This window comes from Labrus bergylta, chromosome 5 (genome assembly GCF_963930695.1).
Source record: "Labrus bergylta chromosome 5, fLabBer1.1, whole genome shotgun sequence".
In the NCBI taxonomy this organism is placed as follows: domain Eukaryota; kingdom Metazoa; phylum Chordata; class Actinopteri; order Labriformes; family Labridae; genus Labrus; species Labrus bergylta.
In genome coordinates this window covers 25,350,788-25,377,860 of record NC_089199.1, presented here as the reverse complement: position 1 = coordinate 25,377,860, position 27,073 = coordinate 25,350,788, and the positions used below count along the sequence as shown (strand labels likewise).

Genomic DNA, 27,073 nt, shown 5'->3' with positions numbered 1-27,073 from the left:
GGGTGGAGCTGCAGACGAGACAACAAAAAACGAGCTCGTAACAGGTGATTGTTTAATTATTTGTTTAATCTCTTAAAAAGTCACCTGATACAAACGTTCCCTGAAAACGACATTTCAAAATAATTATACCAACAACAACAACAAAAAAAAAACACACGAAGCTAACGTCAAGTCATCGGTCAGTAAGAGGGTCGCTCTCTTTCACGGGTAAATCTCAAATCTAATCACACGATGCAAAGATAAAAACTCTTCATACCAACGATACAATATGTCATTCCAGTGATTGACAGAATCAAACTGCTTGAATAAACGCCTTCATCAGACAGCGGTGAAGGCGAGGAAGAAGTCCATCAAGAGCGGCAGATAAACTGCTGCACACCATTTAGATTTCAACAACATGTTGGCAACGTCTGGGACAACAGGTCAACGTGTTTGTGCAGCAGTTTACCTGCAACTATTGCGAATCAAAAACAACTGTTGTTGCCATGGTAACACACAGATGTTAATATAATGAGATTGTATAGAATCATATCAAAGTTTAAAAGTTTCAATCTATTGACCCAACAGTCTGTGAACCTGAGAGATTTCATTTCAATTTCATTCATTGCATGTTACCGTGAGTAAACTTCCTTTTACTCGTACACGTATCCTGCGCTGGTTTGGAGCGTTGCTTGTGCACGTCCTCGGAGGTTAACCCCAAACGTCTGCGAGATGTAATATGCATGTAACCACTGGGGGCAGCGTAGAGTTGTGTGTCTAGAGACAGGATGTGACATCATCAGAGACGCCAGAGAGCACCGACAACAATGTAGGAAAGTTTAGAAGAAAAATTAACGCCATGACCTGAGAATTGACCTTTGATAAGCCTCGGCCGTATCCGAATTGCCAAGTACATACTGAATCTTTCAGTAGGCAGTATGCAGTACGTACTATCCGTGCTGCATACTGTTAGTACCTACTATTCAGTATGCGCGCACAGTAGGCAGATATTTGTTCCTACTTCTTCTGATTCATTCATTATGGAAGTGACGTCATTTACGTTTCCCGAACCGGCCGCATTCACCCGTTTAAAAAAATATTTTTTTTAGCTTTATTCAAGAAGAGTAATGCGCATATACAGTCAGGTAAACAAAAAACAATATCACAATGTAAATCAAGTAAAAGGCAGATTAAATAACTAAATAACATACAGTAGCCTTCATAAAGAAAAGTACAAATGAAAGACAGTAATATACAGAATATAAAGTAAAATAAACAATAAAGACACATTTAAATAGTTAAATCATTATTTAAATAGAGGGGGTACGGTTTTATAATAATGCAGATATTTGTTATATTTTCTGTTGTTAATTAAAAGTAGTGATTTCAGTCGGGACTTTAACTTTAGATTAAAAATTGATTAAATTAATCCACCTCGTTTGTTTTGATTTGGAGGCGGACGTGACGATTTATGTTTAATTTCGCACAGCATTGTGGGTGGTAAAACAATTCATTTCCTGAAAGCACGCATCCGATCCATACTGCATGAAACCCGGAAGTTAGTATCCATACTGAAATGTTCAGTATACTGAGGTGGACCCAAAAAATGCATACTGAATGACCACGAAAGTTCAGTATACTGAAACTCCATACTGAATAGTGCGTACTGCATACTGAACTGTGACAATTCGGAAAGGGCCCTCAACTTCCTGTCCTAACATTCCATCTACAGGAAGGGCCTTACTTTATTTAAAAAAAAAAAGCACACAGCGAGTAAAGTTCACTCAGCTTAAGACAGTACAAAACTTCAAAATAAAAGCACACAGCATGTAAAGTTCTCTCAGTTTAAGACAGGACAAACCTTGAAAATAAAAGCCTAACTATTTTTAATAGTGAAATAATGGAATTCAAACTTGCAATTAATCCTGATTACTGATGTTTAGCGGTTAATGGTGATTCAAATGTTAAACGGTTTGACAGCCTAGCTATAACGTTCAGATATCTTTAATAAAAAAGTAGTATGATTTATTTACAGCGATACGAACTGGAATGTTATTCAGAGCATCATTAGAAAAAAGCCTTCAAACTCATTAAAAAATATAAAAATGTTTTTAAAAATCTTCAAATATGGAAACCCTTCATTCGCTGAGTGCTGAGAGTGTGGTCGCTCTGCTGTCAGCACGCCTCATCCTTGTCCACGTATTTCATCCTTGTCGTTGGACGGAGATATCCTCTGCTGGTGTCACCGCGCCCACACTCGTGTAGTGCTTCAGGAGTTTGTTCCAGGCTCTGCTGCAGTTCAGCAGCTCCTGATTACCTGTGAGACGACATAAAGCGCTATGAAGCTCCACGTGAGCTTTACTTTGATAGGAAGGTTTTATTATTCAGGACGTCACAGTCTTACCAATGATGCACAGGCCCTCCTTGGCCCGGGTGATGGCCACATTTATCTGGTTGGGGTAGCCCACGAAGCCCAGGTGTTTGGACAGCCAGGCTCCGTATGGCTCGCTCTCGATCTCCTCGCTCGGCAGAGAACACACTGTGGATATGATCACGTAACGCCACTCACTTCCTACAAGACAGAGTCACATGATGAGCCGTTGGTTATTAACACGGCGTAGGTTTTTAGTGGGACAGACACTGGATGAACCTTTATCCCTTGTAATTACTCTGAGAGGAGCAGAGTGACAGGTCACCTTGGCTTTTAGTGATTGTCGTCGCAGTGATCTTGTCCAGTTTTTTCTTCTTCAGTTGTTGATTGATCTCAGTAACTTGTGCGTTATACGGCGCAAGAATCGCAATATCTTGCTGTTTGATTTTGGCTTTCTTCACCAGCTCTTCTGCAATGGCAGTCTGCAAAAGAACCAAACCAAGAGGCTCAGATTAAACCACGGGTCATTAACAACAAAAAGAAAAAGTAGGGGGATCGATACAGTACCACTCTGTTTCTCTCCTCCTTGTTCGCTTTCGAGTTCTCGTTGCCCTTTGCCGTGTTGACAACCAGACTGACAGTTGTTCCTTTGCAGTCCCCGAAAACGATCCTCATTGGCTTTTGTCCCACACGCAGCACGCTGCTTGGCGGATCCACCCTGGTTTTGAGCTTTCCCTCATAATATTCTTTAGATGGGAACTCACAGATATCACAATGCTTCAAAGGAACAAAAGAATAGTTAGTGAAGACTTTTTAAAACTTCTAGAAGTCAGCAAATTCAAATCTCAACAAACATACCAAACGTCTCAGTCTACTGAACCTCATTTAGTGCTAATAACACCATCAGATGCTAAATCAGGTACAGGTCCATTGTGGATACTAAACACAGTCATGCAGTAGAGTTAAAAGGTAAAAACATAAATATACAATGTGCTGTGTAACACACTGTTTAAGTGCTCACCATTCTGTACTGGATGTCCAGCATCACTGCCTTCTCTTTGCTCTCCGGCATCGTGTAGAAGCGTTCAAACAGAGACTTGGCCATCCCCAGCTTCTTCACATGCTCGTTCCTCACAACGGGCTGTAGCTGTTTGTGGTCACCGATCAGAACGATCTGAACGTTATAGAGAAGACGACATGTGAGCAGTACTGAACAATGATACAACCACAAAAACTCCACAAACATCAGACTGAGGTGAGAAGCTCAACATTTAGCTGGTTATTGGAACTCGGAGAACCCCAGGTTCAAAATGGAAAAACTGGTTCCTGTTGATCCCAGTATTTCTACAGCCTGTTGAAATCTGCCCCCAGCTGTGATTGGGCAAGAGGCGGGGTTACACCCTGGACTGGTCCATCAGACAATCACAGAGCTGACATATGGAGACAGACAACCAGCCACACTCACATTCACACGTACGGGCAATTTGGAGTCACCAGTTAACCTAACAAGCATGTCTTTGGACTGTGGGAGGAAGCAGGAGTACCCGGAGAGAGCCCACACATGCACAGTGTTGGGATCTCCATGTGTTGAAACAAAGGTCCAGCCTGCAGCCCATACAGAGTTGCCTGAGTACAAGTATTTTAGATGACTCTTACTACCAGCATGCCATGCTCTGCAGAAACACTCCCAGCATGCTCTGCAACATCTAACACAAGTGTTAAGTGTAGGGTTGATAAAAACAGTTGTCTCTATTGATTATTAATAATATTAGTATTTAATTAAATAATTCGAGACTGATTTTGTGATATTTGGTTATTGTTCTCTGACATCAGAGTGGTGCCACTGGTTTTTATTAACTCAAGTTAATAATATTGTTGATTTATATTAATAATTAATGAAGGATAATTATTAATATTTTTTGAGCACAGAGCAGCTCACAGAGAGCTGAGCAGCAGCAGATTCCGACTCAAACATTCCTGGAGCACACAAGTAGGCGAACCTGATTTTTAACATGGCGATGTGTGTGAGTTGCCTTCCTCCTTACTCACAGTTATCTGACAACTTTCGCTGTTTGTATGAGGAGTTGAAGAAGAAGGACAAACTTTTCCTCCAGCTGTCGTCCATTGCTACTGCCCAGTCTAAACACCTTTCGTGCTCCGTGCTTTCAGCTCCGGTACATACAGACTCCGACACCACCCTGCCTTGGCATGGTTCCCTTCTTGCTACAAGTGAGTCTTTTCTGGCAGTTGCCTCCCCTTCATGTATGAAGGAAGACGCTATGGTAAGCCTTGGAGCGAGGCCCAAGTCCAGAGCCTGCTCAACTCCAGGGCCCTGGTCACAGGTTAAGCGCGCTGGTCGGCGGAGTAATAACTCTGCGCTTTGTGCTATGTCAGCGACTATCCAGCTGGAAACCAAATTTGAAGTCCTGGAGCCTGTGGTCGATATGCTGAATTTAAAGGATTTCCCTCCTCTATGTGTGAGATCTCAATCTCCTGTTTTATCACAGGGACCGCAGCGCTGTCCGCCTCCACCACCCCCCTCTATGCCTCTGTCCGAGCAGCCTGTCTGCAATGGATCTGTACCCCCTGTGTCTCCCCCGACCCCAGTTCCTTCTACACGTCGAGAGCGGCCTGCTCGTCTCCGGGAAAAGCGCGATGGTGATCCCGCTCGCCTCCCCCAGGCGGCCAAACATTAGTCGGGAGCCCCGCCTCGCTCCTCTGGTGGTGTGCTATCCGGGTCAGTCCACAGGCCTGCTATGGATGATACTCGCGCCGGTTGCTCTACTATCCTCATCGTTGGATCATCCATGGTCTGACACGTCCATATCAACAGGTGCTGCTGCACCTCCTGCCACCCTGGTGCACTTGTTGAGGATAGTAAAAACTCCATCCCACCGCTTCTACGTCACCACTCATCTGTTTCAACTATTGTGGCGCATGTGGGCTCTAATGATCTCAAGATTCAGAAGTCGGAGAATCTTAAAAACGACTTTATCCACCTCATTGACAGTATTCTGATTGCTAAAATGCAGTGTATAATTTCTGGCCCACTTCCATCCCCCTGTTTTGGTGATGTGAAATTCTCCAGGCTACGGCAACTGCACATCTGGCTTAAGGACTACTGCTGTAACAGAGGCATCCCCTACGTGGATAATTTCACAACCTTCTACAACAGATCAGATCTCTTCAAGCATGATCTCCTACATCCTAATCAGGCAGGTTCCTTTCTTTTTTCTCTGAATATTGATCTTACTCTGCGTTCATGTAAAGCATTCACTACATGACAATTTAAACATAATTTAGGTTCTGTGAACTCCCCCTGCATAAAGCCCACACATCCCATTAGGTCCAGTTGCAACAACGACAACCTTATTTTTTCTTCCTCACGACCTATAATTACTCCTGTGTCAAACTCTACTTTTAGTCCCTCAGCTTTCAGGAACAGAAAAGGCCTGGGTTTAATTCACTTAAACACTAGGAGCATTCTCCAGCAAGGAAAACTAGACCAGCTAAAGATTCTGGCAACCCAAACCAATCCAGATATTATTGTTAAATCTGAAACCTGGTTAAAAGTATCTGTAAGTGACTCTGAAGTTGCCTTGGAATTTTAACCTTTTTAGAACTGATAGAAACTCCAGAGGTGGTGGTGTCGCTATCTATACAAGATTTTCTTTGATCTGTACTGTCCTTAAAGCTGTTTCAGTTGAATTTTTTAACCCTAACCCTTTGGCTCTTGAAGTGAATATTGCACATAATAATAGTATACCTGTAGTTGCAGTGTATAGACCTCCTTCTGCTCCCCCTGCTGTTTTAAATGTGTTGGCTGATCTTTTAGCTCCATATATATATTTTATCCATTCGTCTTCTGGAGTGCATTACACACGATCGAATGACTGGCTTACACTGCAGGTTCCTAGAGCTCATTCTGAGCTTGGAAGATCTGCTTTTGGCATCTTTGTACCATCAGCTTGGAATTTGCTACAAGGCACTTTAAAAATCAAGGCACTGGTCTCTTATGGCCATTTTAGATCTTTAATTATTAACTCCTTTACTTCTGATTGCACATGTTTTAATTGATTTTGTTTTTAATAATTTTTATTATATATTTGTTGGTTTTTAAATGATTTTGTTGATCTATGATGTGTATATATATTAGGGCTGGACACGTTAACGCGTTATTTTCGCGTTAACTCATTAATTAATTATCGCCGACAATTATTTTATCTTGCATTAACGCAGTTTTTATTATTTATTTTCTAATTGTAAAAGTCTGTTGCTCACTGGCTTTTATTTTGTAAAATTCCATCGTGAGCGAGTCTAGTATGTTGCTTACTGCTGCGCATGTCTGCTGCGGCGAAAAGGAAAGAGGAAACAGTGTTGCCAACTTGGCGACTTTCTAGCTAAATCTGGCGACTTTCCAAACCCCCTTGGCAACTTTTTTTGTCAACAGTTATTAGCGACAAATCTAGCGACTTTTTCTGGTGTTATTGGAGACTTTTTTGGTGTAAGAAACTGACGTGAAAGCACGTATTGCTCTGCAGTTACTGTCCTCAACGAGCAGCGGGTGCTGCCGTGAGCCCCTCCCCCTTCCAAAAGCACTCAGGCTGTCAGTCTAGCCTCGCGCAGCAGACCCACACCACTCAGCGTCCAGACTGCAACGAATGCAATAAGCTTTAGTTTTGTATTCATTTGCTTTGATTACATTGTTTAAGTTGAGAAGTACATTTACAATAAAAGTGCGCTATACACTACTTTTGAATTCAATATTGGATTTTGCATATAACAATGCAATTAATCGTGATTAATCACAGGAACTCATGCGATTAACGCGATTAAAACTTTTAATCGTTTCCCAGCCCTAATATATAATATATATGTGTGTAAGTATACAGTATATGCATATGCTTATGTGTGTATGTGTACATATATATGTATATGTATGTTTGTTAATTTTCATTGTTTATCTTGCTCGACGTCATTGTAAATGAGAGCTATGCTCTAAATGATTTTCAAGTGTAAATAAAGACAAATAAATAAATATTAACTTAATAACCAAATTTTACTATATAAAACCCAACATAAATGTTGCCCACGTATTAGCTCTGTAAAACCCCAATATAAATGTTCCCCCATGTGAGGTTCTCAATAAACCATCTTTAGTGCACTGTTAATGCACAGTAATCTGAATTTTTAATCCTAAAAGTAATTCTTCTGAAGAAAATTATCTTATCATTTGAAGATTTAATTTTTGTTTGTTTTTTAAGCGGAGCAGACATCAAGCTGTGGCTTAGTTGTGTTGTATTTTGTTGGTTAATGGTTAAAGTAATAACTGTTTGTCCTCTTTGTGTCCATACAACAATTGGACATAATGATGCAGCCAGTGTGACTTTCTTAAGGAACTTGTTTTGTTGCAATAGTCCATCTTTTAACCCTGAAGTAATTTACTAAAGGAATATATTTCTTGTGAAAATGTTCTTCTCATTTCAAGTAAGGCCGACATATCAAGTTGTTTGTTTTAATGACTTGAGTAGTTTAACATACTTTGGTGCTCTTTGTTGTTTGAGACAACAAGTCAGCCATTTGGCCAGATGAGAGAGTAATCTAAATAAATGTTGCATAGCCAGCTGTCTGAGAGTCATGAGTTTCCCCAATCCAGAGGAATTGAGGAGTGAATCCCCTCACGTAAACTTCCAGGATATAGAGCAGTGATCAGTTTTAAATTTATAGCAAAGTTACTCTCCGATTGATTTAGCTTTGTTTAGTTTAACCTAGCTTCCTGGATAGAGCTCAGTGATCAGTTTGGAAACTTAGATCAGATTTGCTCTCCTGTTGAATTAGCTTTGTTTAGCTTAGCAGCTCTCCTAACAATGGCTCACTGGGGTTCTGTTTTTCCAGATAAAATGCTTGCCAAGACCCTATGTGAGCCAAGAGCTGAGACTCCTTTTGGATCTGACCACACAGCACTGCAAGAAACTGTCGCTGGTCTGATGCACCTCTCCTTAGAGGAGATTGCCAACCTGATTAGCTATTCAATTAGCATTTGTGATAAGAAGTTGAAGGAGCTAGTTGATCATGTCAACCACAGAACCAAGAGTCAAAGCATGATCCTGGATGTTCTTGGACAACTCCTCCTTCTTTCCCAATGCAAGTTATTTTTGCAGCTAACCCAACTGCAAGTACAAAAAGGAGCGCTGCAGGAAAATAATCAAAGCCTGCAGAATCACGTTCATACCCTGCAGGATGTGGTCCAATCCCTGCAGGCGGAAAATACATTTCTTCTTCAGCACTTCAATACTGCCAGAAAGTGCTGGATGTGTTTGACGTTATTCAAGGAGCACAGGTAAGCATGGAGCAAGACATATAGGGCCAGATTTACTAAGCTCCCAATTAAAGAGTACTAAATTGCGTGTTCACTCCAAAAGTTTGCACGTTTGGTTGGTGGGCGTTTTGCGGGTGCTCTACGGGTGCTCTACTAAGAAAATTTGCGTGAATGACAACAGGTGCAAACCTTGTGGAGGCGGTACTACTTAAGTTAGGCTTTTGCGTGTTCTACTGGTTTACATCACGGAGAGTTTGGACAGAAAGCAGGATGACTGCAAGTGCAAAATAGGTATTAGTGGAAGAGGCAAATGAACACACAATACTTTCAAGTATTATATAGGAGATAAATCTGAATATTACAAAGAAAATTTTGGTTATAAGAAAACATCGGCATTAAACAGGGCCTCTCTTTTCTTCCCTTGATCTTAAGAATGAACTGTCATACATTGCGCAGGAGGTGCGAGCTGTGTCCTCTGTGGCACGGGCGCTCTCCACTCGCCGTTGTTGTGCACCAGACAGCTGACCAGTGCTGTGTCTGATCGGACATAAATGCCCTGGAAAAAGGTATTGAAGACGGGGGTACAAACAGTGGTGAGGTCCCCCAATCCAAGCGTCCTACAGAGTATCAGCAGCGGGCTTTAGAGGGAGGTGACGCGCGTATTATGGAGAGGAGCGCACCGGAGGGCACGAGCTGGGGGAGAGACGCGCAACCCGAAAAAAGGAAATCCCCAGTTTAAAATATAATTTTGGTGAAAAGAGGGAAATAAGAAGACATAAATATCAATGTTGAAATTCTATAGAATTCAGAGGCTGTGAATGTTCAGTTTTGTTTGGCTGTAGGCTATGGCAACAATAGCCTGTAGTTTAATCATGGTGTTTCTCTTCCTTAACGATTATAATATTGAATCAAATTAATGTTGGGAAAAACGCGATCTGTATTCCTTCTTTGATGTCTCCTCCTAACTACAATAACAGCAGCCTGTTGTGCATAACGCTGTGCTCCTGGATTAGCACGTTCGTTTCAAAGGTGTTAAATACAGACACCTTCACAATCATTGCAATTTTTGTCAGGCTTGGTAAATCACAATGCGTGTACTAACTTAACTTGTTTGCATTTTCTCCTCCCAGTATTTTGCACGTTAGGGCAGAAACGCCCCATATTGCGTATTCATTAAGTCAAACGTACTAAATGGACAATGTGTGTTGTTCTGCTCATTTGAAAGACGCAATCCGCGCGCCATTAGTAGATCAGATAGCACTTTTTTTGCAGGTGGTATCAAGTTTGCGCACGTTTTAAGACACGCAAACCTTTAGTAAATCTGGCCCATAGTCAGGATACGGCTCTGATCTTGAACCAAGCTCATTAAGAGATCAAACAACCCTGCTGAAAAAGTTCAGAAAAGAACCTAGCAGCCAGGATAAACCAAGGACTGAGAAAAGAAGTCTTGTTTTCCCTGCCATTCCTGAAAACAAAGACTTTGAGTGTGGCCAGTCCAGACAGCTGTGACAGGTTTGAATCACCCCATGGGAAAAAGGGTGACTTCTCAGCCCCCACAGGCAGACATAGCATCAGGCCAACTTTCAGTTACCACCGCATGCTTCAAAGCTAAGAAATATCGAAACATCAGATGACTTGGATGGCTCCTGTTCACCCAGAGATCAAAGAATGCACACAAGGCTCATTGAATCTATGGCAAAGGATGTAGAGCGGTTTGATCCAGATAACTCAAACCTCTGCATCAATGACTACCTCGGAGCGATTAACCTGTGTCTCAGTGATTTACCTGATGCATCCACAAGAGAAAAACTCAGGCTGATCTGGAAGACAACTTCCAATAGTGTCCATGACTTCACAACTACCCTTCAGCCTGAGATCAAATACCAGTACTCTGCACTCTGCAATGCTTTGCGCCAGGAATACTCCACCTACACTGACCCTGCATCTGCCCTTCTTAGTGCTTTCAGTGTCTTGCACCAGAAGCATGAGGCCCCCAAGATTATTACTGGCGCCTAAGATCTGCATATTTCCAGGGACGTAAGGCTCCAGGTTTGGAAGAGAACCAAACATTCAAGTCCATCTTCATGCACAATCTGCACGGCTGTGTGCAGCACGATGTCACCATGCATAGTCGTACACATCAGCTTAGTATGAAAGAGATTCGCACAGGAGGTAAGCACGCGCTTACGTCCAGGGTTTGTGACACATGATAGTTACCTAACATGTGAAGGCAACAAGTTGCCTCGTGCTAGGAATAAGCATAAGAGACCACGTCACCGGCAGAATAGACAACAGAACCAGAGGGGTGAAGGTGGGAGCCAACCACAGGGTAGGTTCCAGCCTGGAGAACTGATCGCTACCAGATCCGGACGGAACTCTCGGGATGGCCGTAGCCTGAGACAGAAGGGTAGGTATAACCGGAGTTCCGGTTTGTGTTTTAATATTGGTAGTGAGACACATAATGTACATGTACATTTACACACCTACATGCCACAAACACCATCCCACAGGCTTACTTCTGCCCAGGCTAGGAGTTAGCCCACAAATCTACACCTGACACTCTTCTCTTTCTCTCCTCCTCTTCTTTGTTTGTTTCATTTGTTTTGTTAAATCATGCACCTTGAGCAGCAAAGCTTTGCTAATGCCTGTTAATGTTTTGATGCTTAGCGTTAGACATAGTTAGGCAGACTAAAGCCCAGACTAAAATGCCTCGTTTTCCTCTGAACTGTTAACCCTATGAACTGGTTCCCTAATTAACTGCACCAAACCTTTCTCCTCAATCCCAGACACATGGACTGTCTAGCCCGTGGGTAGCCCCAAAGATCGTGACCCGCAACCCGCTCTTTAGGACCCCAACAATTGTAATAATTAAACTCTATTTTAGACTCGTAGTTTTAGTCTATGAGCAATATTAAGTATAGAAGGCATACCAAAGGAACATTAATCATTAGCATTCAGATACATTAAGGAGTGTTAGTTTAAATCTCAGGCAGGTTTAAAGGAAAGCACACCTTCTCTGGTTTGTTGCAGACTAATGGAATCAGGGTCTGGGGTTCAGTGGCCATCGCACTTTCATCGATGAGGATCTGACGAGCGCTCACGGTCTTCACCAAGTTCGGAGAGGAAGACTGCGTACATGTGCACAGCACAATGTCATGGCGTTCAAGCTCATATGTCCGAGCATCTCTGAGGAGTTTCTTGTACCTGAGAGGAAACACAAACAGTTCCTCAAATTCAAACTGAGGCTGGACACTGAAGATCCCTCACTTTTTTCAAATCTGACATAAATGCAAATATGCATAACTCCACTTTGAATCACAACATAAAGACAAGTTCCACATTGTCCGTGTGCACTCTATTCCATCAGCGCCACGCCAGCGTACTCCGTTAAAAATATAATCACAGCGTATTGGAAACTGAGCAGAGTATGGTGGTGCTGCTGGCACACTCCAGAGAAGGACCGCGGCGCTTGCTGTGGAAACAGGAGCATTAACTTGAGTGGCAGCGAGTGGTGGCGTAGTGCGCAGCACTGACAGACAGCGGCGTGTCAGAGAATGTGGAAATTGGCAGTAAATGGAGCATAATTGACTAAATGGACTTCATGATGTGTTGGAGAATACCTGAAACTAAAGCGTGAGAACTGATCAAGAGAATGTCTACCTAGGGAATAAATCAAAAGTAGGAAGACTTTCTTATAAACTTCTAAACAATCAGACTGTTTCTTACAGCCTATGGCACCCTCTGCTGGAGTATTTGTATCATTGTATGAAAAACAAAGAGTGCATCTGAACTTACTCTTTAACCTCTTCATCACTCAGCTGGTCTGACTTGTTCTTTGTCCTACGGGCGACTTCGATTCGCTGGTCAAACTCTTTTATTTTTCCTGAGTTAGGGTTTTGGTCCTCTCGCATGCGGTGATGAAGAGTGATGCTCCTAAAACCAGGTGAAATATGCCAGGATCAGTTTGGAGTTCTTTCATTACTAACAGAGTGAGTATGTGTGTTTACAGTACCTGAGCTCTGGTTTGGCACGTGCTTGGCGGAGTGTACTACGGGGAAACTGAAGGTTGCCGTCTGGATAAGGATAATCCAGCATCTCCACTTGTTGACCATACACCCTGAGCGGTTTTATTTTGCCCCCAAATCTTACCAGGTACTCTGTGTAACAACAGTAAACACACATACATGAAGTCGGTTAAGAAAAACACAACATCATGTGGGGGTTACTTCAGTGAAGACACAGAGGAACTTGCCTGCGACAACATCAACAGACTTGTTGGACGGGCCGCAGTAGAGAATAATTTCTTTCTTGTTCTTATCGTTCGGGTCGACTGATTTTCTTGGGTTCTGAGAGTTCAGCTCAAAGAAACAGTACACCAAGTACACACCCACAACCGTCTTTCCTGTTCCTGAGAGACAAACAGGAAATATAGCTTTAGCCTCAGCAGAGGGTGTCAAGCATCAGGGTGAATAAATGCTGTCGCTCTTACCAGGTGGTCCCTGGATGACTGTGAAGGTATTATTTAGAGCTTTATTAACAGCAAGACGTTGACTCAGGTTTAGCTCAGGCAGTCCATTGTCAAGCTCTGTCCTCCTATAGGGCTCGTCCTTATCTACCGCAAAGAAAAATTAAGAAGCTTCAATGTTTGCAAGAAAAGAAAAAGTAGTTGAATCAAATTTAGACAAATCAGGAACGGACTCTACAGGTTAGGTCTACAAATAGTCTTGATGTATGAAACAATGACCTACCCTCTCTTGGATAGAATCCAAGTGCTATAGCCTGGACGAGATCAGATGCAGACGTCATGCTAACAACTGCATTCTCTTTTCGGCTACAAAAAAAGAAGAAGTACATCAACAATATATAGCTGAAGAGGAAATTGTTTATCGACAATTAACCTCAATATCAGAGTCAAAAACTCTTAACTCACACGTCTGGCAGGGGCTTTGGGATGATTTCCACTGTAAAAGTAGTGTTCTTCTGAAACACACAGTCAGGAATGGTCTCCATTGGCAGGTAGTTGATGTTGAACTCCACGTTACTCCCTTTATTGGGAGTTTTTTCCAGATCCACTTTTCGTGTTACACCGTGGGCCACCCATGTGAACTCTTTTGGGTCCACCAGTGCAGAGTGTTCTGGAGTTGAAGTCAACTTCAGACCTCTTTTGCGTATGCACAGAAAACACTGTGAAAGGTGACACTCAATGGCCCATTTATCGATCCATGCCTGCGATAAGAAGAAACTTCCTGATAGGGTTCCTCTCTGCTGTTGTTTGAAGGTTAGCACCAGGTTCTCGATGACGATGCTATCCTCTTCATTCACTGCATTGGCAGCAGATTCCATCTCACACAGTGGTTTCCAGATACGTACATACTCCTCAATGTTTCTGTATTGAATGTTTGATGGATTGTCTGCAGATCTGGAGAAACATGTGATAGGACTGTGGACGTGTTCCACACAAATCTCAAACTTTGGTTTAATACGCACCAACTGAACAGCAGGCATGTAGTAACCTCTTTTTAGCTCCCAAGTCATTTGGATCTGAAGAGTGTCACCTACCCTAAGGTCAAGTTTGATCTCCACCTCATGCCCACTTTGTGCCTCTTTCTCCTCCGAGCTGTCTGTGTCAGACTCTGAATCAGGTCTTTCAGACGATTGAGGCAGAGTATTATTTTCTTGTAGCTTCTTTGTGCAACCTTTCATTATGAGATCCTTTGTAAGTTTCCAATCTTCTTTGTCAAGTGCTTCAACAGTGTCTTTCCATAGTGTCAGAGGGAGCTCAACACAGGGACCACAGTCTGGCCTTTTTAACTCTTCTTGGATTTGCATGTCGCCAACTGCATAGAGCCGCCTTTTCCATGCAAGTCTGACACGTGCATCAACATTCTTAGGTTGGTCCCACAACTGCAAATCCCTGTACATAATTGAGAGATTCTCTCTAGATATGTTCTTGTTAAAAGGAAATGACACTGTAAAGCTTTCTTTGGAAGAATCCACACTGACAACAAAGGCTACTTTAGTAGCACTTTGATTTTTCATGTTCACGGCGTAGAAGAGCTGCTCAGCCTTTTGGTCATGCTCCTTGGCCTTCGTGAGGCTGAGCTCAAATTCATTGCAAAGACTCGTTATCTCCGCTTTAGTGTACTGGACAACACTGTTGCTTATGACAGAATGCAAAAGTCTTTGCAAGACGATGTCCATGTAGCGCCTTATCGGTGATGATGCTTGTGTGTAAAATGGTACACTCAGAGAGTAATGCCCAACCTGGGATTCAGAGGAACCAAAGGGGGCGACAAGAGCTTTACTAGAGCACTTTCTGAACTCATCAATGACTGGTTGGAGAAGAGGGTGGATGTCATCTGCAGCAATCAGGTCAACCATTGTGTCTACATCATCAGCTTCAGCAGCAGATTGGATATTGTTCCACACTTCAGTGAGGATGGGAAAGTTTTCACAGTTAGGGGCTTTTCCATTATGTTCCACTTTGTGCCGCACAGCAGAGGACAGCGGGATCAATCCTCCACATTTCTCTTTGAATTCTTTTATCTTTTCGGGATTCGGTTCTTTCTGGCAGCGCAGGGGTGTGCAGCACTTGGTTTTGTCTGAACCAATCAAAGTCATTGATGCATGTGTGTTGTATAACACACTTAGCTCCTCGATCATCAGATGGGCTTTACGCTTCCCGGGAACTCTCTGTTCATCAGACTGGGAGTAGGCCCAATCCACAAGTCTTTTCTTCCTCTGGGCTTTTGCAAAACAGTACGCCATGCTCACACAGTCTTCTACTGTTTTAAATTCAAGTCCTGTTCCACGTCTCTTAGTGATCACTTCTTCTGCCTCACTATAGAACAGCCTCTTATTCGAGTTGATTTGTGACAGCTGGAATTTGGGCTGTCCAATGATCTCATTTGTTTGCTTGTTTGCTCGGATCATCAATGAGACGACCCTGCGATCTTCACCCTCGAGAAGACTTAAATGTCCAGTGCTCAGGTTTTCAGGGAACATGTGATTAGGTTTCGCATCATTACAGTAATAACTGGTACCACGCTTTTTTGCAAACACATCTAATTTACTGCCCAGTTGAACATAGCTTGCAACATCTGCAATATGGATTCCCAATTCATACTGGTCTTCCATTTCCCTGACACTAATGGCATCATCCAAGTCCTCTGCTTTTTCAGGATCAACAGTAAAAGTGATCACATCACTTAAGTTTTCTCTTCTTGTCCTGTCTTCATCTTCCTTTGAGAGATCATCATCTGATGTTAACACATTGGGTTCAACTTTGAATTCCTCATTCAGGATCCGTAGTCCATCAATCAAAGATGTGCCAACTGGAATTATTTCGATGACCTTGCCCAAAGGGAAACGATAAGGTTCTCTCCAGCCAATCACTTTCACCATGAACACATGATTCTGCCTGAGCTTTTCATTTATACGTTCACTTGCCACGGGTGTCCTCAGCATAGTTCGCTCCCATATTGGCAGGAAGTTTCGACTTTTTTTGTTGATCAGAATGCGTATTTTGGGCTCAGATCTTTTAATAGGAATCATCAACCTTTTGACAAATTTACTTTCAGTATTTTGTCTTGGTTTGCTGTAATCCTCATCCTCAAGCAAGCACACAAGTACACGGGCTGATTCTGCCTCTTTGGTGATGCTGACCACTTTTGTTGATTGTAAGACCACTTCGTCTCCAGTGAAGACATTACCCATGTTGGCCCTTCCCTTAATGAGAAAATGTCTGGCAGGGTTATGAAATGGAATGACGTAACCTCTGTTAGATGACTCCCTGAACACCTTCCCCTGTGTGTACTCCTCTGGTTGATTGTTACATGACTCCAACAGGTCTTTCCCACCATAGATCTTACTGTACGATGAGCTGAACTTTTGGTGATTGATGTCTTTTCCTTGCACTGTGTCTTCATTTGAACTGTATTCTGATTCCAGCTTTATATATTCATCTTTCAGTTCTTGAAGTATTGTGTCATTGAGTCCTTCACTCTCTTCTGCATGTTCAGTCTTCTTAAACCTTGCCGTTTCCATTACGTCTTTTTCAAAGAAGTCTTTGGTGAAATGCTTTGGTTCAACGCTGTTGTTGCTGATGCAATGGTCTATGTAGCTCTTCCAGACTGCAGAGCATTTCCCAAAGCAACAGAGCGCAGCGGAATCTCCAACCACTACCACCTGGGACTGAGCCCTGGTCATCGCAGTGTTTAACACACGGGCATCATTGAACAGCTCCAGACCAGCCAGGTGAGACGTCTTCAGGCTGTCACGTGTTTGAACAGCTGTTATTACCACTGCCCTGAACTGTTTACCTGTTAACAAATGAAGACAATGTTGATTAAGCTAAAATGACAATTAAATATATGAACAGTTATATAAATATAACATGACTTCAGCAATTCTTTCTATCCAACATAATGGGATAATCATGCAGGAGATTTAGGACAGCTGCATTGTAACTACCTTGCACATTTGTAAGATTCTCAACACAGACTCCATGAATGCGTCTTTTCGATAGGGCTTTCCGAATTTTCCGTACCTTTGAACAATAAAATAAACATGATTAAAACTGACTGTATCTAACAGGCAGTTTCATTTTGGCAGAAATGTACATTATATTATGATGATATTCCATCTTTTGACAACGCTAACGTTTACCTGAATCCCCTCTGACAGGACACAGATTGAGCCTTGGTCTTTGGCCCCCCAGGTCGATGGCCACTGTTTGATAATCTCTTCCACTGCTTCAACCACTTTGGTTACCTCTTCTTTGTTGTACCAAGACAAAGACACCGTGTCCAAGAGACACTCTCCCCTAACATGGTAAAACTTGAGGGCATGGCCGTTGGCAGGAGCTGGGATATTTCCAGCAGCTTTGATGACATCATTTTTACCAACGTAGAAAAAAGTGGACACAAACTCCACAATCTCTGATGTTGAGCGGTAGTTTTCACTGAAAATGATTCGACTGTTGTGTGCAGCGTCACATTTCTGGCCTTGATAGTAGTGGAACAAGCGATTGAGGAGCGTTTGATTTGAACGGTGATGGTCATCGACCGAGAAAAGCTTTGGCCCCATTTGCATGTGGTCTCCAGCCAAAACCACTCTAGTGTCCGGTCCTGCAAGACCAAGGGCCAACAGAGCTTCACACTCCAGCATCTGAGAGGCCTCATCAATAAGGATGTGGGTGAAGTATCCCTCTGGGAGCTTTAGGTCTACAAAACGTCTTGCCATTGATGTCGTGGTTATGACTATTTTGTGGCGATCTAGAGCAGCTTTGGTTGGTGGCAGAAAACACTGTCCATCCTCAGAAAGGAGGCAGTATTTCAGAGTTATCGCATCTGTGGCAAACAGAGCCTTCCCATGTTTGTTTGCTTTTATTCGAAGAGGCCTCAATCCATCATTTCTTCCATCAATGAAGGGATGGAGGTGATCTCTGACATAAAGATCTGCCGAACTGAAATGAAATGATGTAAAGGACTTCAGTACATGTTTGTGTTGCTATATAAAATATATTTTCAACAACGTTCAAAAGAAGTCCAGACAATCAGGTCAAGACATAGTCAGGCATCCTAAATCCCAAAGAGGGAGCATACAAGTAGACAAGCAGGAGGGGGAAGACCACTTTTCCCCTGATGCTGATTGATTTAGCATTTATATTATTACAACATACGGAAGGAAAACAGGCAGTTACATTCTGTACACTATAACTGGCTTCTCATGGAGCCCATCTTTCTGTGATTTATATTGAAAAGAAAAAGTAAATGACAGCAGATAAATGCAGTATTTATGAGGTAGCAGTTTGTGGTCACAGCGTTAACGAGCAATGAGACGAGGAGCTGCTGATAGAGAGAATACACTTATTTCAATCTGTAATTGAGCATCTCTGTTGAGCGTCATGCTGGTGTATCTATGACGGCAGCACCATGGCCTGTAGTCTGAACATTAGGGTTTTCATCAAACATCACAAAAGTGTTAAACGGTGAATCTATAGTCATCAGTGGGATGTTTTACCTGTTGGTGTAGGTGCAGATCAGCACTTTGCTGTGAGGCTGCTTACACAGCTCCCTGGCTGCAGTAGCGAGGGTGAACGTTTTCCCAGTTCCAAACGGTCCGTAAATGAGGAGCGGTGCCACATTTCTGGGGACAATGGAGTTCCCCGTGATGAAGCTGATTGCTGACTGCTGCTTTGGGTTCAGCTTCTTGTGGAGAATATCACTTTGAGGAACTGTACAATCTTTGAGGTCTGGTAGCACTCTTTTGGTATCAGGAAGGAGGTCTACAGCCTTGTGCATGGTGCAGAAGCTGAAGCGGTCCAGCTGAAACTGTACCTCCATTTGATACGTTTGATTTCCCTCGAGTGACAGATCAGTGCAGCATTTTTTAGACAGCTGCAAATACATGTTGTTCTCACTTGTTTTGTCCTGCAGAATGGTGGCTTCGTAGACCTTTGAGTTTGTCCCGTTTGAAGATATTGGGGCGATTAGGCCGGACTTGATGCTGCGCTTTAGAACCTGTCCTTCGGGGGTGTCTGGAGTGAGGTTACAAGAAATCGAGACAGCACAGTAGAGTTGTCCTAGAGGAGCTATCATAGTGCCAAATTGTGTGCTCGTCAAAGTATCCAGAGTTGTGATTTCACCACGAACATTTAGTCTAAAGGATATAAAGGAAAGGGTTCAGAATTGATTCATAAATATGTTGAAATTTTTTCTTTGTAACCTCCCAATTTCCCCATGCTCTGTGCACGGCGTGGTCCGTCAGCGACTTGCGCTGTGGAAATCACAGTCATTGACTAGAGTGGTAGCAAATGGCGGCAAGCACGGAATATGTGGAAATTGGGAGTAAAAGGAAAATAAGGATTTAAGTGTCTTACCTTGAAACAACCTGGTCCTCTGCTCGTTCCTCATCATAAAGGAAGTGGTGCATTCTCTCTCTGTAGTTCTCATGATTCAGAGGGGTCTGGTTGGTTCTGGAGGATTTATACAGGAAGTTAATCTGCGGAGGTTTGTACTCCTTCAACAGCTCCTCCTGCTCTTCTGTCCTGGACAAACCTGGAATAATGACCCTGTTCCCTCGATGCCAACGCTCAGCAGTTTGAAAGGTGGCTCTTGGGTTCACAGCTGGGTCTTCGGTTTCATCCAAGACCAGCTGCTGTCCTACTCTTACTCTGAACTTCTTCAGCAGAACAGGTCTCATACCAAAATCCAGCACTAACCATTGTTCGTACAGTCCAGGGTTGGTTGATGTAAAAGACACGGTGATGTCGTAGGTCGTGTCCTCTACGAGAAAGTGTTTTCCTGACAAGTAGATGCAGGGACTAGAACTCATGTTACCGAGGCTGAATGAAGCGCCTGGTTCTTGCTTCAGGAGTGCAACATGCACAAGTTGTCTCTGTAAAGAGAAGTGGCGATTAGTAGCTTGTCTGACAGTTTTTAACTTCAAATTAGTCTTCCCGAATGATTTTGTTGGTATCCATGATGCTACAGCCATGTTTGTTTCCTGTGTTGTGTTTACCTGTTACTTAGCCCACACCTGTTCGCTGAGTGTACGATGAGTCCTGTTCAGGTCTACAAGGCTCCTAACTGACCCATACACTTTGTTACTAGATCCAAATGTAGTGGATAATTTATAAAGGAATATTTATACCTAACACCCATCCAATGAACATCTGAGAAGACAGGAACATTTACAGATATGGGTTCCACAACAGCGCCTTAAAGGCTTTATATGTGATTTATTGATCCAGCAGATGTCCTTGAGCACCAGCATGAAACCAAAACAACTCGCGGTGCATTGTTGTGTTAGCATGCGATCTTCACACTGCATGTAAATTTACCCGAAATTACCATGATCTAGAAACACAGTTAATCAGTGAGTACAGTATGTTATTCTTCTTTCCTCTAGTCCCTCAATTAAACAACTTTTATACGCGAGGGGAGGAGCCGGCCGGCCTTCCCGGCGATGTAAACAAACTGAATATAGGACTTGGAAAGCATCACAGACAGTGAGACTTGGGTGTTACACTCATTGTAGACAGTCATGACTCACAGAGTTATTTTCAGAGGATATACTTGATTTCTATTACATTTAAGTGTGAAAAATCGCATAAAAAGCCTTTAATGAAGTAATGTTGTCATTGTACTACAGGAGGCGCTAAACAGGTATCAATACTGTCACTCGTATTACATTCTGCCAGGATGTGGATCTTTGCTATAATGTAATTTCTGGTGTAAACACACATCAGGTCGTAGTGCACACTGGAGTTAACACTGATTGTTCGGTGACTGAAAAACATTTGATTGGTGCAAAAAATCGGCATTAAAAAAAAATGAGAAAAAGGTACAAGACTGTGTACATGTTTTTTATCAGGAGTCAATACACTACATATCCCACAATCCATTGAAAATTTTCCCTCTTCTTCTTAATGTAACGTTGGTCGTTGTTATCATGTTTATACTGTTCATACATGTGTTGTAGTTTGTGTTGTTGAATAAACTACATTCGCTATTAGCACATTTACTGTTAACTAACTAGCTAGCTAGCCTGCTAGCATACAACGCTGAGGGGTGGGAAACATTGCCATGGTAACAGCGAGCTCCACCAATCAGAGACGTCGCTGTGACACTCTATGATCATGGGTAGTGTAGTTCTTTTACCCAACATGGTGAATAAACTGTGTTGTTCTTAAAGGTCGATATCAACTTGTGTCTCCTACAGGAACATAAACCATCGTTTCACACTCAGGTAGCTCGTGGTCAGTCTACCTGTGATGGTTATGACATCATGGCTAATAATCAAATCCACTATGGAGAAAATGAAGGGGCTAGTTACTTCCCGAACCAAACTGTTGAGCTCTTTACCAGGTAGTCTGTTTGGTGCTGCAGAGAGCGCCTCTACTGTCTACCAAAATGTTCCTGCTGCTGAAGTTAACTGTGTACATGAGCAAAGTTATACAGCTAATGTAAAAACTAGCTGTAAAAGTCTTACCTCTGTTTCCACCTGGAAGTGCCACTGCAGTGTTCCATCGACCTGTTCACGCTGAACGCTTAAATCTTCATCACAGGAGATGCTGACTTCGTCAACTTGTTCTGATATCTGTTCAACAGTGACAGTTACATTCTCTCAAATGAGATTGTTGTGTTTAAAAATCAGATATATTAATTATTCCTAAATATTATCTCTGCATGTGATACACACTGTAGGGACGAAGGCCAGTAACGGACATGACAAGCTAAAGGGTCCGACTTGAGCCTGATTCTCTCCTTCTGACAGTCCAGATGTTTAAACAATTCTGAAGATGATCTTGCCAGATGTTCCTGTTATGTGAGGTATTAGCAGTGATCTGATCAGTTCAGAAGGAAGTTATTGTTAAAGGTGACATACCCTCCTCCTCTTCAACCAGTTTAAATAAGTCTCAGAGCTCCTCAAAACGTGTGTGAAGTTTCTTGTTCTAAATCCACTCTGATCCTGTATTTGATCATGCCTATAAACTCCTCTATTTCAGCCCTGCTCAGAACAGGCTGTTTCTGTGTCTGTACCTTTACATATGTAAATGAGCGGTGTCTGACCATGCCCCCTCTCTGGAAGGGCTTGCGTGTCTCAGGCTTTCTTGCTCCATGTTGTATTGTTTACGGTGAGAAGGCAGACTCAAAAGACAGAACAAACACCCAGCTGTGGGAGTGTCACCCACCTGGGGGAGGGGTTACTGCCCTTTGTGATTTCATGAAGGGAAAATCTCCAAACAGCCTGTTTGAGCACACATTTTCTGAAAAGTGGAGCAGGCAGAAGACGGAGAGGATGGACTTTTCTCATCATTGGGGGGTTTGTAGACAGACTAGAGACACATATTAAAGTTAGAGGAACATGGGGAAGAGGATTTTAAAGAATAAGTGACCCTTTAACATGTATAATATTGGGGGGAACCCTGAGGAAGTGAGTTGACTGAAGAAGGAGGGAAATCAATATTTATTCTCCTTGCTCTGTAACATGTACAGAACACGTTCATGCCGTCTTCACGACTTTATCCAGAGTTTTTTACTTTTTATTTGTGAATTTTCAGTAAAAACTCCAAAGAGAGATTTAGTGAGATTTCCAGAGTTCAGAGTCCGGACTCTGAATGAATCTGTGTGTGAGCAGCTGTTTGGGACACATCGTCGCCCTCCTCACACTAACTAAACTTCTCTCATTATTAATCGCCATGTGTGGACTCTCTCTCAGTTTACACATCTGTTCAGGTAGTAAACATCTGTTTGTAAACATCTGTTCAGATTGTAAACATCTTTTTGTAAACATCTGTTTGTAAACATCTGTTTGGGTTGTAAACATCTGTTCAGGTTGTAAACATCTGTTCAGATTGTAAACATCTGTTCGGGTTGTAAACATCTGTTTGTAAACATCTGTTCAGGTTGTAAACATCTGTTCAGATTGTAAATATCTGTTTAGATTGTAAACATCTGTTAAGATTGTAAACATCTGTTCAGGTTGTAAACATCTGTTTGTAAAGATCTGTTTGTAATCATCTGTTTGTAAACATCTGTTCAGGTTGTAAACATCTGTTTGTAAACATCTGTTTGTAAACATCTGTTCAGGTTGTAAACATCTGTTTGTAAACATCTGTTTGTAAACATCTGTTCAGGTTGTAAACATCTGTTCAAATTGTAAATATTTGTTCAGATTGTAAACATCTGTTAAGATTGTAAACATCTGTTTGTAAAGATCTGTTTGTAAAGATCTGTTTGTAATCATCTGTTTGTAAACATCTGTTCAGGTTGTAAAGATCTGTTTGTAAACATTTGTTCAGGTTGTAAACATCTGTTTTTAAACATGTGTTGGGGGGACCAGGCTTTGGCCTCTTAGTTTTAAGTCTGATTGATGAGTGTGAGAGCTCTTCTTATCTTTTAGTCTGATCGTGTTCAAAGAGAAACAGGATAACAGTGTGGTACTCACGATGTGCACCTCGTTGCTGCTGTTTCTATACTCCTCCAGGAGCTTTTCATTATAGCACATGAGACCCTGAGCGTCCATGTTGTCTCTGATCTCCTTCTCCTCTGCAGCTCGCATCATCCACTCCTGCAGCTCCTCCACAGAATGAGCTTTGGGGCACTTGCTGCCATACTCACATGTCAGGGGTCTAAAGGATGGAGGACACATTCAAACAGCTGATTCAGCACAATGCTTCACAACACTGACAGCACTCTTTGAAACCTTTCAACATCTGTACACATTTTGGATTGACAACACTGGTGTTCAAAGATTACAAAGTCTACATTTTTAAACCCATAATCCCTAGCAATAAGGATTTAATGGAAACCCTGCAGCCAATCAGATCCCAGTGTCAGACGTTAAAACAGGTGGATGAAGCTGTTGGTGTTAAACAATCAGGGAGACAGAGTGCACGAGTGTTTGACGTGTAAATCAGTCGTGTGGTTTACCTCTCGCACAGCCTGAAGTCAGCTCGCTGGCCGTGTGGTGGCCGCCGCCCTCTCCATCTGGTGGTGGTGTCCTCACACAGTAACTGAGCATGCTCCAGAGAGGAGCAGTGCTTGTAGAAGCTCTCGGGGGAGGACAGGTTCAGCAGGCAGACTTTGCAGTACATGGTGCCTTGTTTGTGCTTTGACTGATCCTTCTGGCTCAGCTGGAGAAGATGAGGCCGCACGGGCAGCCCGCCGTGCTCCGCCCTCCACACCAACATCTCCACCTCGCTCTGGGCGGAGCGGCATTGACCGGCCGTGTGCCAGCAGGGCTTCCCCTGCTGGACGTGGCTGCAGAAGTCAAAGGGACAGTTTGGTGGAATAGGGCGCACCTGGCTGTAGACCTGCTTCCCGCCGTTCCCTGACAGGTGATGGACTAAGACAGGCTCCCAGATGTGCGCTGCGTCTGCTGAACAGGTAGCGTTCCACCTTTTGCCTGTCAGTTTTTTGTCTTGAAAGCAGTCTCTACACAGCTCCATGAATTCCCCTGGACACTGTTGGAGGATGCTCTGAGCTGCGTGTTCAGGAGTTGAAGCTGCCTCAGACTTAATGATGAGTCTCATGAACTCGTCTCTGTCCATGTCCTCGTCTCTGATATGGTTCCACACCGTCGCCTCCTCAAAGCTTCGAGCAAAGGTGCAATTGTCTCCGTGTTGAGAGCATCCAAAGCCCTCACTGAAGTACAGACATTCTTTGTAGAAAACATTGCGACCAAACTGTCCGGATGTGGGACGCTCAGAGACGGGGCGCCACTGCTGAGAGGATTTGAATTTGGCTAAAAGCAGATTTCTTCTACACTTGTGAGTTACTGACTGAACAGTGTAGGTGATTTCTTTGTATTTGGTACAACACAGTTCACAGGCAGCCTTCAGATCTAGAGTGTTTAGGATGTCAGGTTGGTTGGAGTCGGATGGATCAGACACTCTCTCGGTCTGAGCGATCAGGTGACATAGGAGGGAATGATCCACTCCGTGTTGCTTCTCAAACATCCACACGGCAGCTTCCTCGTCACTCCTGGCAAAGGTGCAGCGGTTCTTGTGTTCCCTGCATCCAGAGCCCTCCTTGAAGTAGTAACACACCTCGTAGCGGCTCGGGTTGGGGAACTTGGGACGCCTGGAAACGGGCCTCCACGTGTGGCCATCCCTGGCTTTGCAGAGCAGGACGCTGCGCTCACACTGATGCTGCACTGACGTCAACGTGTACGTTATTTCTCGCTGCTGGACGGAGCATCGAGGACACACCAGTCTGAGGGAATGTGTGGATAACAGAGGAGCAAGTTTGTACTCGCTGGCTGACATGATGAATCTCTCATAATCTCTCGTAAAAGAGAGCAGATGTACGCAGGCGCGAGGGGGGTCGCCCTGCAAACTGTTTTCTTATGGTTCAGTTATAAATCTGATGATCTTTGACTTAAAGAAAGAAATGTCTGATGAGATGGAATAATTTTCTGATCGAAGGCTGACAAGTGTCCGAGTTCGCTCCAATACGTCTGAAAAAACAGAAAAGACGAAAAGAGAGCACAAAAAGAAGTTGTTAAAGGGGACATATAATGAAAACTTCTTCAGTGTTTTTGAACATATATTTGGGTAACCTGAGTGTCTACTGACCAACAAAATGTGAAATAAACCCATCCAGTCCTTTTGTTTGTGGTCTGCATAAGTCTTACAACACAAATGTGCTCTCCTTGTGATGTCACAGTGGGATTCTGGTTAAAAAAAAAACCCTCCCCTCCCCTGGTATCTCCACCCATGGTCTCCACCCCCAGTTTAGAACAAAACTTTTGCACAGGTCCACCATTTTTATTCTTGCTACAGAGGAGTGACGTCTACTCGGGTGGGGGGGGGGGGGGGGGGGCCTCATTGCATTTAAAGAGACACACACACCAAAACGGAGCGTTCTGAGAGAGCTGGTTCATACAGGGTCACAAACCTCCTCTGGTGCTTGATTCATGTTATATTTTGACCAAAGCACAGCACAGATGTGTCATTTAGACCACAGGGGACTGTTTCAAAAGGTGGAACAGGGTCTGTTGTTTTTGTCCCTCACCGGCTCAGGTTGTTATTCTAAGTGTTCTATTCTAAGCCTCTGCAGGGATTTCTTCTTCACAGTGTCGTAGTGTTACTGTGTTTGTTTCAGTGTGTTGTTTACTCTCTCCCTCTCCGATCGTTCTAAATCCCCGAATACAAAGAGCATCCCTCTGCACATTTTTACCTTCAAAATAAAACAATCATACACCAAACACACCTGAACACTTCTGATGGTCGTGTTTGGAATTGACCACCTGTCATATATATACATAGAGAGAGAGAGAGATGTGTGTGTGTTGGTTCTTTCTGGAAATGTGTGGAAACATTTGGGACGAAGTGAAAAAGTTTTTTTTTTTGTTTTGTTAGATATCTGAAAGGGTCACAGTGCGACTTTAATCCACTAGAGGGCGCTGTTGTGTAATGTTAAAAAAAAAACAGCTGGAGGCGGAAACAGACCATCAGAATGACGTCAGAGAACTACAGGCTCCAATTAGCAGGAAGTGAAATATCTACAGTTTAACATACTGCGCTTTGTAAACTTCTTAATCTTACTCTCACTGCTTATTCTCTATTTCATTTTCAGATTCTTGAATGTATTTCCTACTCATACCTGAAGAGGTATCACTCGCGTCGGTCACGGTTAGGATACCCGGTGCATTACTTTGGGAGAGCAGAAGTATTCATATCTAAGTCTCTGTTCTGTTTAGAGTCTGCTGAGATCTATAAACACTGAGTGTGACGTCAGGCCAACAAAAACAAGTAGAAGTAGAAGAAGAACTCTTACCGTGAACCGTCTGATCTTCATTTGTGTCACATCGCGCAGACGCACTGACCTCCTCCGTGTTATGGAGAGGAGCAGCAGCAGCAGCAGCGCGTGCAGTCAGTAGCCTCAGGTGTC

At 43.1% G+C, this 27,073-nt stretch overlaps 1 protein-coding gene across 1 annotated transcript; it reads right to left on the bottom strand.

The window, feature by feature from the left end:
• Window positions 1-45: 45 nt before the first annotated feature.
• On the bottom strand, window positions 46-27,073 carry LOC109999279 (3'-5' exoribonuclease HELZ2). The gene is made up of 20 exons (XM_020654297.3): window positions 26,960-27,073; window positions 24,110-25,637; window positions 23,625-23,808; window positions 21,666-21,773; window positions 19,552-20,069; window positions 18,693-19,331; window positions 17,337-18,135; window positions 17,142-17,217; window positions 13,600-16,990; window positions 13,418-13,500; window positions 13,159-13,281; window positions 12,922-13,077; window positions 12,682-12,826; window positions 12,465-12,602; window positions 11,681-11,873; window positions 3,372-3,524; window positions 2,918-3,127; window positions 2,676-2,832; window positions 2,384-2,551; window positions 46-2,296 (listed from the first exon to the last, which is right to left on the bottom strand). The coding sequence occupies exons 2-20, from the start codon at window positions 25,444-25,446 to the stop codon at window positions 2,184-2,186; spliced, it is 8,691 nt and encodes a 2,896-aa protein (XP_020509953.2). The 5' UTR covers window positions 25,447-25,637; window positions 26,960-27,073; the 3' UTR covers window positions 46-2,183.